This window comes from Pyrgilauda ruficollis, unplaced genomic scaffold (genome assembly GCF_017590135.1).
Source record: "Pyrgilauda ruficollis isolate IOZ18807 unplaced genomic scaffold, ASM1759013v1 scaffold32, whole genome shotgun sequence".
NCBI classification, from domain to species: domain Eukaryota; kingdom Metazoa; phylum Chordata; class Aves; order Passeriformes; family Passeridae; genus Pyrgilauda; species Pyrgilauda ruficollis.
This window is the reverse complement of record NW_024524600.1, coordinates 657,703-671,147: the sequence shown is the minus strand read 5'-3', so window position 1 is coordinate 671,147 and position 13,445 is coordinate 657,703. Positions and strand designations below refer to the sequence as shown.

At 38.1% G+C, this 13,445-nt stretch overlaps 1 protein-coding gene across 1 annotated transcript in view; it reads left to right on the top strand.

Moving 5' to 3' along the window:
* Window positions 1–259: 259 nt before the first annotated feature.
* The window catches only part of ANO4 (anoctamin 4), a 117,224-nt gene continuing 104,038 nt past the window's right edge, over window positions 260–13,445 (top strand). Inside the window, exon 1 of the mRNA XM_041474407.1 lies at window positions 260–329. Within this exon, the coding sequence (XP_041330341.1) occupies window positions 260–329 (70 nt within the window). The remainder of the gene's footprint in view (window positions 330–13,445) is intronic.

Below are 13,445 nucleotides of genomic sequence, written 5' to 3'. Positions count from 1 at the left end.
CTTTTTCTTTTTTTTTTTTAAAGAGGGTTCTTGCAGCTCCATTTTAAACCCTGACAATTTATATTTTAGTTATTCCATATTGATCTCTTGTATCTAATAGCACTAATTCTTATTCCTCTCAGGTATAAATTTATCTATTCATGGGGCTGAAAAGCGTGTGCAAGTCTGTCAGAGGAGAACTGCAGCAAGCTACCCTGCGTCACAGCATCCCCCTGTGGATGGGCATACCTCGATCCCACAAGCCAGAGGGTCAATAAAAATGGAAGCCTCATCTTCTGGATCTACAATTTCATCAGTCACTGGTGGAAAAGCAAAAACCCACCAGCCAGGTAACAGATTTGCCTTGATACCTTTTCCAGTCCCATTTCGCCTGTGATGTGCCAGGACATGGCAAAGCTGGTGTTAATAGCACAAGGTCATGCTTGTATGGAGATTGTCAGAGTTACCGACTGACATTTTGCTCACATTTGATGTTTTTGTTGATTATAGATTGTAGGGAGTAACAGCAGTTGAGACAGCTGAAAGTGGGAAATAAAAATGTAAGTTTAATAATAAAAACGCCTATGATGTGTAATGATATCCAAAATGTTAATGCAGAGAGATTTGGGAGATTGATTTTTAATACTGCTTCCCTTATATATATATTTAATTTTTATAAGCCTTGAGCTAATTGCTCTAGAGGCTACAGGCATCCCCCATGGAATTCAATAATTGACACTAAAATTGGTTTTGACCAAATACACAATCCAGGGTGTAGATTAAACTCTTTCTTGTTATAACACAAACAAAACCTATGGATCTGCACGAGATCTTACAGCATAGATTAACTGGTTAACAAAATGAAACTTTTCAAAAGAAAGTCAAAATCTCCAGGGAACCATCAAATTCTAATTGGCATCATGAGTTCATTCCTTGTTATGATAATTGAAAGTGCTATTTTAGAAATTCCTTTTCTCATAGCAGGGAAGTACATTTGTACTGGCCATGCTCAGTTATTCTGCACAGTGAAAATTAGACACTAAATATCTTTCTTGAGCAGAGAAAATTAAAACTGCCCACGAAGTCAGTTTTGTAGCATATTTATTGAAGGGTCTCAATAATCTTCCAGTGTTGCTGCCCAGAAAAGAGCATGATATATGGTTTATGCAGCCACTTGGGTGCTGGGAGTGCAGAGTCTATTTGTGTGAGACAGACAGCTCTGCTTGCAAACCCTTAACTTACAGATGTAGTAAATGGCTTAATTTTTATAGAAGTTTAAATTTTAGATTATCTATTGTAAGTTGCTATACAGGTCTACTGCCATGAGTTTCATGCACTCATAGTATTTAGTCACCATAATCTTTGTCAACACAGATTAAAGAATTTACAGTGACTCATAACCATATGTTTTGTTTATTTTAGTTCTTCTGTTCACTTGTTTGTCCTGTTTTTTCAGCTTCTGTCTTCTTCGTTCAAGTAGAGAAATTGCTACTACTGAAAAGTTGCTGTTGCTAAAGATATATAGTGATGTATGCAGCATATTAAGAGATTGACAAAAAAGTCCTGCATCACAGTTTTTTAAAAAAGTATCTTGAATGTGCACAATAACACTCATTTTGAAATGCTGCGTATTCTACAGCTATCTGTTGATAAGCAGGGCCTGTGCTTTAATATTAAACAATGTTCATGCAGCACATGCATGTGCACAGGTCTCTGATTGAGAAAAAGTTCTCTTTTCAGGTAGACACAGAGGTTTCCTAAAATGGAGCTCATTAGTGACCATTTGGACAATGATTCTCTTTCAGTATATGAGATTAGTTTTGTCTGTCATATTCTCCTCTTAGGACAGTAGGAGCATCTATGACCTACTGAGAAGCCTTTTTTGTATGACAGGAGTCTTCCCCTGACTAACTTACAGTCCCATTTTTTCATCTGAAATGAAGAATCATTTCTATGATTTGTCTCTGCCTTTTCAATTCTATTTGAGACCACAATATTTGTGTTTCTGTCCAGGTTAAACTACAACCATTTGAGGTATATGCAAGTAGTTCTAATAAAGGTTATGGTAGGCAGCAGCAGCAATAAATAGCACTGCTAAGAGGAAATTCTAATTTAAACAAAAAATCATATGTTCTTCACTCAAAGTCAGTCACAAATTAACAGCTGTAGCTTCATAATCAGATTAAGACATCAGTTGTCCAGTGGCAGTACCTCATCTCAGATATCATAAGCAGCTTGATATTTCAGAAAGATGATGTTCTTATGTATATTAACTACTCAGACACCAGATCTTACAGCACTCTTTTCTATGCTGCTACTGCATACGGTAAGTTTGTAGGGATTTGTTCCATCTAATTTTAAATAATTCATATAATTTGGGGTTTTCCTTCTGTGGGACTGCGGCTATCACAATCAAGTAACTTTCAGTGCTGGAGCAGTGTATGCTACACTCTGAAATTTTCTTTGTCCAGTTAGCAAATACTCCAAACATGAAGGCAGTCCGGCATAATAGGAGGTATTTCTAGGACTAAAAATGGCATTTTAATTCTTATCAGTAAAAGAGACTAGGACCATGGAAAGAAAAGATCCTTGATAAAGTGCAGGTTGAGAGTATTTTTGTTCTTTGATAGCACACTGCTACTGTTTTCTTCACAGCACATTTTTCCCTGTGCACTGTTTCTTCTTTCAAGAATGACAACTTTTAGTACCTGTAATGAATTCTATTTATTTGACAGTAGTTTCCTTTGAATGAAATTCATAGGTAGCCGTATGCTAAGGACAAGAAACTATAGATACTGTTCATTGTTCCAGCACTCCTTTCTGCCAGTTACTTCTCTGCCAGTTTTATTTCTAACTAGTAAGGAGCCTGAGGCTCATGACTTCTATTATTAATCTGAGTGTTAGAGTGGCTAGGGAAGAGTGGGTTTTCTGTACTGTACCTTATTTAAAAATAAATAAAATTTTAAAACTTCTTTTTGTGCAAGCTTGCAAAGAGGCACTGCTCAGCCATGAGCAGAACTACAAATTGCAAGCTTGGCTTTTAAGCAGATATAAAGGTATCAAGAAACTGAAACAAAACACAGAGGAAAATGGAGAAAAAAGTAGAAGAGAAAGGCTATTAATCAGGAAGGGAAGGCTCCTGACACCTCTGCAGGTGCACCCATATGAGGGAACTTTCTCTTAAAAGAAGGAAAGCAAAGATGAGTATAAGCAATCAGATGATGAATTTAGATGTAATGACATTAAGGCAAATATACGTTTCTTTCCAAAGTCAGGGATAGCATATTTTTAGTTCTGAGAAATATCTAGTTATCCTCTTCCATCTATATGGGCAGTCGTGGTGTGCTGTAGCTAGTGGAGAACAAGGCTGTTGAAGTTGAGAGCTCAAAGGCATTGTTGGCTGCAGAGAATTGGCACACCGCTCCTGAAGACAGTGTAGAACAGTCGTGTCTGTGCTGCACACAGGAGGCTCGTTTTGGAAGCAATGGTATCATCATTTAGGCTCTCTGTAAGAGCAACAGAATGCAGCATGAAACAAGCCTAGAGGAGGTTAAGCTGTCATGCAGTCCATTCCCTCAATGTCATGGTTAGGCAAATCTGGGGACAGCAAACGCCTCACCTCCCTTCTGACGGCGTTGTGCCTTTGCTGTGCAGCAGGCAGTACTTTGGTTTCTGGGCTTCTGTCTGCTCTTTCCATTGTTAATCTGTTCCAAGTCAGGACAGTGTTACATTGCCTCATTCTCTTGGTGACAAATTCCTTTATTTTCAGATTCTGCAGAACTTGTCAAACCTCATATTTCTAGGAGTCCCTAAATTTGCTGTGGAAAAAGTGTCTTATTTAATATGTCTAAGCAGCAGTAAAGAAATTCTTTCATTGTGACAAACTCTGGAATCTTCTTAGTCATTCTCTACTTGCAATATTTCCTAACGCTTGTTATCCATTTTGTAATAACAGGAATTCAGAGGTTCCCTGGCAAGATTTTCTCCTTCTGGTAAAACCTTAATGCATTTTGAGGTTTAGAGTATATAGTGTATATACAGTGATGTAGATTGTAACTTCTATCACTTATACAAATCAGTACTGCAGGCAATCTACAGAAGCAGAAGGAAAGGTTGTCTTTGAAATAATTGATTTCCAACATTTAGTTAACATGTAAAGATTTTTCACTCTGGGAAACACATAAAAATATTCTAGAAAATTCTGTTTTCAAAAATTTACTGTTTAATAAGATCTCTTTTAAAGGCAAAGAACTATACATTCTGGAAAGGACATTCCTTGCTCCCTGAAATTATAGAGGCATATCCATGATACTTGAAAGAACTTTACGTGCTGAAAGGACTGGTTTCTGGCATTATGGTGAAAGTCTGCTGGGGTCATTGGAATTCACTGTGAAACTTTCTTGTACTCTCTTGCTTTTTGTAATAAAAAGTATTTGATAAATTAGAAGTATAAAATAAGGTATGTTTGCTTTGGAGAGGTTTTTCTTTACATTTGGGACCTCTTCTTTTACTGCTTATCAGTCTGTAGCGTTTTTATTGATGACTGTACTTACTGAGCTTGTAAATAGAAAGAAGAACTAGGGGGCTTGGCCAACAGAAAAACTGACTTGGGAGGCAAGTAAAAAGGCAAGTTCTTGAAACTAGCAACAAAGGAAAAAAAGGAAATGTGTTTAATAAGCTTGGTCACAAATTAATTGACATTGAATTATCAAAAGATGTAGGACTGAAGTCTTCAGCAATGATAATTTACTGTGCAAAATACATCCTTTTCTCATCACAAAATATGCATATGCTTGTTAGCATTCACATTTGATTGTAAATGGTTTTTAGAGGATCTGTGTTAGTTAGATGTGACTTGCTGGTTAAATCACATTTTCTTTTCTTTGCTGACTGGCAGGACATGTGGCATGCATCTCTCCTAGATTAAAAGACTAAAACCCCACATATAATTCTGCCAGGAAGCTCTGTTGTGCAAGTACTTCTTGGCAGCAAATGCATGCATGGCATGGGGATGACTGATGTAAATTCATCTGGAAATTTGAATTCACACCGACAGTAATGCTGTTATCTTACTTGTCTAACATTATTAAGGGAACAATCCTTTTAAATATGCCTTCTGCTGGGTGTACACAGAACTTCTGTCATGTGGAATGAAGCATAGAAAATGCAAGCAGATTTCAAAAAAGTTTAGTATTCCCCTCATTTAGCTAATTTTCATATTAAAACCCCCACATATTTACAAGAATCATTCCTATGCAGAAGGACTTTAATTTGGACATTAATGTCAAAGAGACCAGCCTGCATATTTACCTTATCCCTTTATCCAGAGCCTGTGTTCAAAGCAATGTGAGTTTGATGCAAGGAGCAGAATTTCCCCCATGTTGGTAGTTCAAGCATGATCTGTGAACACTCCCTGCTGAACACAGACTGTTCGTTCTCCTGCCTCTGGGTGCTCTGCAGCCTCTGCAAAGCTCCTAATGAGAGGAACAGTTTGCCTCAATTACCATGAGGACCTTTTGTCACCAGACTGAGTGGCAGGACACCACATGGTGATTATGCAGTACTTTGAAATTAAGAGCTGAACTGGCTAGGAGATGATGCAGAGCTTGAAATCTTCTATCACTTTGCTTAGTCATTCAGCCTATTTCATTCAGCCCTTTACTTTTCTATGACAAAAGCCACTTCTTTGAAAAGTCCTGGTCCTAAGGTATCAAGTCTTCCGGAACGTTCATTCTAGCACTTTGGAGAACACTTTTGCAAAAATTGCTAGCACAAAAAGCACTGTTTTTCAATGCTATCTGTCTTGTTCAGTTTAAATGTATTTGATGCAGGCAGAAATTGCAGCCCTCTGTATCAATTTGTGCTGCATGTGACACACACAAGTACTGAATCTATCTGGGAGGGACCTGTGCATGCCCTCAATAAGGGGCTTCAAAAACAATATAAATAATTTTAAGTGGTGACTTTGAGGGTGTTTTGCTTCTCTGGGTGCTATGTGCTTTTCAACTTAATTCTTTTCAAATACTTTTTTTTTCCTTTCTGCTTTGATCACTCTCCTGTTTGCTGTTATAAAACAAACTTTTATTCAACCCTGCAATTATGCATGGTTACTTCAAAATCAGTACAACTCACCCTCAGATTTCAGCTTTCCTGGCTGTTGTCAGTTTACAAGATGCAATCACCTCACAAAGGCTGCAAAATGCCACTCTCTGTGGACGTTCCTGATTGTTCTACCATCAGAGAGTTTCCTTTCAAGGGGGAAAAACAGGAAAAGGCTTAGGACTAAACTCACTGATCCTAGAGCAAAGTTATAATGAATGTCCTGAGGCCAGTGTAACATAGCTGTTTTAAAATGACTTGACCATTCTATTCTGAAAAAAAATAGACAATATATAAAATTTTGCAAAGTTTCTGAGAAAGTAATGACCCATTTAATCTAAAAAAAACCCCTTATAATTCAAGGAACAGTGAGAGAGACTTTGAATAATCAGTTATTATGTTCCTGTAATGCTTGACTGAAAAATGGGGCTTTTTCTTAGCTCTATAGTTCTTGCTTAAAGGGGTTTAGTGTTATGTAAGACTCTATTTCTAATGTTAAATATGTTACATATATTCCAAAGAAAGGTTCTTGCAGGAAGACTGTCAAAAGATGGAACAAACTAGCTTCTACTTTGGCAGAGATGCTTTTAAAGTCAGAAAAGGGATTTGACTAAAATAGGGCTGCATAGTGTTGCTAATTTCTACAAAAGGTTTGTATCATTCCAAAAGGTAGTAAGACCTCTTTCCTAAGACCAAGTCTTCTAGCTCATTCTGATATCTCAAAATTAAGCCAGACCTTCCTCAATAATTAAAAAAAAAAAAAACAAAAACAAAACCAAAATTACAACATCAACAAAAACCCAACCAAAACCAAAAGCAACCCAAAGCCAACCAACGGACAAAAAACTCAACATCAACCAAAAGAAAACCAAATCAGCAGGAGAGGCTTATTCCTTGGATGAGTAGACATGCTACAGGTAAGTGCTTCTAGGCTTCTAATGGACCCACTGGAAATTCCAACCATGTACTGTGGTGCCAAAAAAGCTCAAAAGCCCTAAAGCCCTAAAGAGTTGCATAAAACTCATCACAACTTAGAGCAGGTATAAGGGCAGCAGCAAAGCAAAAAAGGTGATGTCATTTCTAATGTGTCCTTTGCTTCTGAGAACTTCCTTTGGGTGATGCAGACCTCTGAATGTTCCTGTGCCTTGTGTGGGTGGATATCTCAGGAAAGCAAATGTGCCCTCTGCGTGTTGGGATCTTCACAGAGGCACAATATTTGCTGTCCCCATCCTTTGGAGAGCAGTTCTCTACTATTTTATGCTTTAGAGGTCCAATAGAGCACAAAGCATATGACTTTTTGAGGTCTTCATTACTGGTAACATTCTGGGTGGTTAAAATAGAAAAAGGGAGATGTCACTACAGTTAGGTACTTTATTTAGTCCTTACTTTAGGAATGCACCAAACACAGAAAAGGAATTCAGGACCTATTACACTGATGAAAGATTTTTAAGGGTCATCAAAACTGTATATTTTTTTCAACTGCACCTTTTGTGTTGCCAGAATGCCTGAAAATTATGATCCTTGCTATTCTAATACTCTCCTACTGCTTGTGAGGGAGACTCTGCTTAGTGCCAGTTGCTGAAAATAATCTCTTTTGGGTAGGCATCTTATGTGAACAGCCCAATACTACTCCATGCATTTTAATGTCAAAGTGCTCTATTTCTCCTTTGCAGATTTTGGTAATTACAGTAGGTTGCAAGGCTATATAAGAAAGGCCAACTGCACCAATATGAAGGGCATGATTTCTGCTGTTTTTAAGGTTCTGTCAAAGACAGATTAAAATTTTGAGGAAGAATATTTTTACAAAATATTCTATAAATATTGGTTCCATTCTTCCACTCCAGTTTGTAACTGAATTATTGTATTTATCATAACCGCTCCCTAATTAGGTCTCCACACACCCAGGCTGGTAGGTTAGAACCACATCCTCTCTCTGTAATAGACTAGGGTGGGATTCATTGATCTGTGTTTATTTTCTGTACAGGAAGGTATATTTAATAGGGTCTGCATGGTAGCTCTTCTCTGAGACAGAAGTAAGAAAGACATCACTTTTTGTGATGACAGTGGATTTCTGGGCTTCATGGCCCTAGCCTGGGAAAGGGCTTATGATGCTGTAACTAAGGATCAGGGCCTCTAGCTCATGAAAACTGGAAACAAGGTAAGTAAAAAGGGGAGGATGGGATTTGATGATGACCTGTTAGCTCAAAAGTGACAGAGAGTATAGAAGGAAGTATAGTAGAGAGTATATTTGTGGGAAAAGGGATGTTGGTAGCTGGGAATGTTTATCATCCAAATGAAACCCTCCTCTCCAGAAATCTGTAAATCTTTCCAAGCTGGAAGAGACAGACTGGGGATGGACTGGATGTACTTTCACTGTTCTTACTCCCTTTGGCTAAGCATTTGGTGTCAGAAATAGGATCCTGCCCTGCACAGACCTCTGTTCTGCTATCCTATCTTCAGGATAACCGTTTTCACAACGCTGTGTTATGTTCATTCCACAGCAGTCTTAGGACAGCTGAAATTCCCCAAATGGTTTAGCTGCTGGTACTTTCTGCCAGAATTAATTACCAGGTTATGTTCAGACTGTGAAGGCAGTGCTGTGGTACAATGTGAGTAAACTGGTTGTTACATTAAAACACACCTGAAAGAGACACCTGAGGTCTTTTTAAAGCTGTCTTGATGTCCCACATTATAATGAAGTAAATCTTTGGTGCACTGAAGGTTTCTGTTAGGTTGTTCCCTGTGCAGCCAGATTTTCTGTTTGTCTCATCAATAAACTACTGACTTGAGAACTGGGTGAGGGTTTTGCAATGAACTGTTTGTTCAGCAAAAGTTTTTTCTCTCTTCCCCTTTATGAATTGCCTGGTGATGACTCCTGATATTGGTAAAGGGATTTATCATTCACAAATAGTTTGTTTTTCAAGCACGGATGAGTGTTTGAACAGATGTGATAGTGATCTTTGATAGTTGTGTTTTTATATTTGTGCTCACAGTGTAAGAGGAAAGAGGAGAAGGTAAGAATCATTCTTACAATGATTTTTATAGAAATAAGGGTAGTAGGAAATGGACTGAATTGTTCAAAGTGTTTAGATCTTAGATTTCTTTCAAGATCCTTATTTGCAATATACAACTGTGGAGAAATGTCTTTGTTTAGTTATACTCTGTGGCTTTGTGCCATTTTCAGAGTATATGTTGTGAATACCCATGTCAGGCATTGTGACACTTGAAGAGGGTAGCTTTGTTCCCCATAGGAGGGACACTTTGGTGCCCTGTCTCTTTGTGTAATCACTGAAGTCCTTTTAAGAGGTAATTCCAAAGGCTTGGTCTGCAACTCAGTTCCTCTACTGATTGCTGAAGAGTCTGAACCGGGGCCAAATAGAGCCAAGCGACTGGAAATGTTAGGCACAGGGATGTGCTTGTGTTCGGCGTGAACATTTGGGTTCTTTCAATAAACAGAACATTGAGACATCCTCTGAGCATAGATGGGGAACGGAGCAAGAGGCTGTGGGCTTTTGCAGAGCAGCCCAGTAGTTTGCCCATGCAGGTTCTGCCCACGTGGCAGACGTGGATTTTCACCTCTCTGCAGTTGTTGTCCTGTTCAAACTCGCTGCTTAAGAGGTGCCTGCCCCTTGGTGACAGGAGCACAGCGTTGGTGGGTTTGACTGCACTCATGGCCACAGCTCATTCTGGGCAGTGGTGGAATTGGAAATACGAGAATTGAGGGCAATCAGGACCCTGTCTCTATAGTCTGGTGCTCAGGCTGTTGTGGCTGTAGAGGACTTTTTCAAGGTATTGCTTTGCACCGAGGGCTATCTGTCCATTTTTCCTATGGTTGTCTCTGGAAAAGACATTCACAGCATGAAAGAGAAAGAACAAGTGCTGAACATAGAACTTCCTGCATCTCCAGTTAAATGGCACAAATTGTGTTTGATGCCAGCCAGGGTTTAATGGAGGGGAGAGTGGACACCATATGCCATCAAAATACCATAGTCTGTGATAAATTAGTAATATATGTTCAGAAATCTCCCCTTCACTACTGCTGCTTCTGGAAGATAAGAAAAGGAGTTTGTTCTAACAATAATTAAACATATGTCATGTCTTGCATATGTCATGTATTACAATGCAAAGGGAATATATTTTAAAATTTCCTTTCAAAAAATAATTCCAGTATTTTTATTGCTGTGCCTTTGACATGACCATGCACATGGCCATGCACAGACAACTGTGGCTTAGGTGCCTCAATTTAGCCAGAATGACTTGGGGCTATAAATTTTTTTCCCAATATTCCTTGGACTTTCTTATTGAAAATGAAAAAGACCTATATTTTTATTCCAATAATTTTCAAAACTAAAAGACATTTTTTTTGCTTTTACACTCCACTTGGATGCTGACAGGTAGACACATTATCTTATTCATAAACAATGTGAAAACCATTGAGATAAATGTTGTTTTCTGCATACTAGAAGATGTGTTTAGCTACACCAAATAGTGATAGAGTAAACACTTCTCTTTTAAGGTAATTGATAAACCAGTTAAGGATATCAAAAGTTATATGAAAGTTCTTATGTATTTATAGACATCTGTGGCAATCTACCAGGTCAGAAATTTTTCAAAGGTCTGCAAGAAATTCCACAGTGTACCCAAACTTTTCAGTCTTGGAAACACATTGTGTATTAATGTTATTATTATGGAGTACTTTGTTTTAAATCAGAAGTCTCCAAAGGCCTCTCAATGTATATCATTATCAGCTACTTAAAATTTTTCCAAAACTGTGGATGTTTGTACCTAGATGGGGCAAATCCTGTGACATACGTTGGTAAAAGTAAGCACCTTATATTGTGAAAAACTGACATCTTTAAGATATTCCAGTTTGTCACTACACGTGCATGTGTAGATGTGGCAGACAGCTGGTCTTACTCTGATGTTACACTGTATTAAATGTAAAAATTATCCAGCAAGTTCTCAGAAACAGAGAATTAACATATGAGTTTTCCTGTCCTTACCCCCACTGCCACCTTCAAAAGGAGCCCAGAACTGGAAACAAGCATCGAAATAAAAGGAGAAGGGAACTCCCCATACACATCCCACATCCTTTGTAGAAATCTGAAACTGTGTTGAAGCTGTAAGGCAGAGGAAGCTTAGTGCTGCTGGCAAGGTGCAAGGATGGAAGGAAAGTTCCTGGGTAACAGTTTTTTCCAGCAAGGAGTCAAGTATTGAGCTTGTGAACCAAAGTTGCAGTTTGCAAACAAAGACTTTTTCTTCTGTGCAGGGAAGAGGAAGCTCAAGGCAGGACACAAGACATGTTTCTGCATCCTGCTCTGAGAACATACTTAGCAATGATAATTTTGTGTTATGAAACTCTGCACTACTGTACATGAGAGATTTAAGGGCAGAAACAGAAAATTAAATACTTTTGATATATTAAAATCTATCCAGTGTAATCACTGAAGTACATTTGGTGTGTACAGATTCACCTAATGCTGTGGGAGAGAAAGATGCCTAGGCAGAAAGAATATAGCAATACTGGTTGGTGAAGAACAAAAAAGAACATGATGCAGGATTTCTGACAGAAAACACTTTCTGACCAATGTAGCAAAAGCAGCTCTCTCTGAAAGACTTGATATGATACACATCAGCCTTCACTTAATGAAATAATTAGCTATCTCTGAGCTACTGCTTTCAGGCCAACTTTATCTTGCTAGGAAGACATGTGTATATTAATATATATTTGCATACATTCTATGACTCATAGAACAGCTTGTGATTTTTCCTGAAGCGATAATTTAACCAAAATAGTTTTCATCAGTTGCAGCTTCGCTGTCCAATGCAGTCATGGGGCAGATCCTGGGAAGGCCTGCTGTGCTGTGCATTTTTTTTCCACTCCTGTCACAGGTGTGAGAAATGCCAGAACTGAGAACAGTAAAGCTGTGCTGTGCACACACATGCAGACCCTGACTAACATGTGTAGGAAATGCTTAATGCAGTTTCCCTTTGAAACTCTGCTTTTGACACAGACGACCTGCTGAGAACTCACGGGAAGAAGCCAATAAAAGATGTGCCTGAAGGGATGATTCTTTATCTCTTGTTGACACGGGTTTGCCTAGAGTGAAAAGGGCACCATGCACAGCAGCTTTCAGCTTGCTTTAAAGGCCCTGCTAAGAAGGAGCAACTTCTCTGTAGAACTTACGTGCAGTACTTAGTGTAGCAAAACAAGCCTGCTCATGTTAGAATTATATTTGTTCTTGTTAAGTATGACCCTCTTAGAGGTAGATGGCTCTGTGAAAGCAGCATCTACCCACATGGCAAAATCTCTTTCACTTCAAGTTGGAATGCCCTTGTTTAACATCAATACCGTATTAACTACCTTGGTAAACAAATCACTTCTCTGATACATTTGGTCGTTTTTATATTTAGAAGTATGCTAAAATTCTGACTGAGAACAAGCCATCTCATTTAGCCTCTAAAAATTAAAAGTCTTTTAAAAATCTCATTTGTTTTCCTAACCTAATTAATTGGGACATTTCAAGACAAATAAAGGAAAAATTATGTTATTTTATGCACAACTTTATGCATTAATGAATAAATCAGATTAATCAAATTAATAAATTTTAAATTACCATGAAGTAATTTAAAATATTATTTCAGTTGAACTAGAAAGTGTCAATAAGCTGAGAAAACATTGAGACTGGTCTTTACCAAAAAAAAAAACCATAAAATTTTTAAAATCTAATATTTACTTCACTTTTATGTGTTTATTTCTCATACTTCTGTGGAAAGAGAATCTTTACTATCCTCTCAGACAATATTGCTTAGATTTTACTCAGCGGGATATGTCACTGATAAAGCACAAATCAGCAGCTGCTAAAGCAAGAAGGAAATGCTAAAGGCAGGTTAGTGATCCATCAATAGCAACGGTGAAATCAGATACTGCCTTTGCATGTAGTATTGGAGATCTGTGGTAAGGTAAAGAAAATACATCTCTGGAACATGGATGAGGTCACTGTGGCTTTTTCCAAAGAGCTACTAGCTTAAAACCTCTGTCTGAAAACAAGTCAGAAATCATTAATTTGGCCAGTCCACAGCCCATCACATAGGTGGTGTTTCTCCCAGCTAAAAAAATGCAGTAGTCCCACCTGAAAAGTAGATGCTGACAGAGAGGGAGGAGGATAGAAGCCCAAGTGCCCTAATTCAAGTCTTTATTGACATCATTAAGGTCATGGGAGAAGAAAGCATTCCTGCAACCCTTAATTTAAAAGCTGTTTTGTTTGTAGACACATTTTTTTCCCTTGTGTTGGTGAAGGCAAGTTTGTAATAAGCTATGTGTTTTATCACAAATGATTGGTAGAAGATTACCCCTACAATTTTGG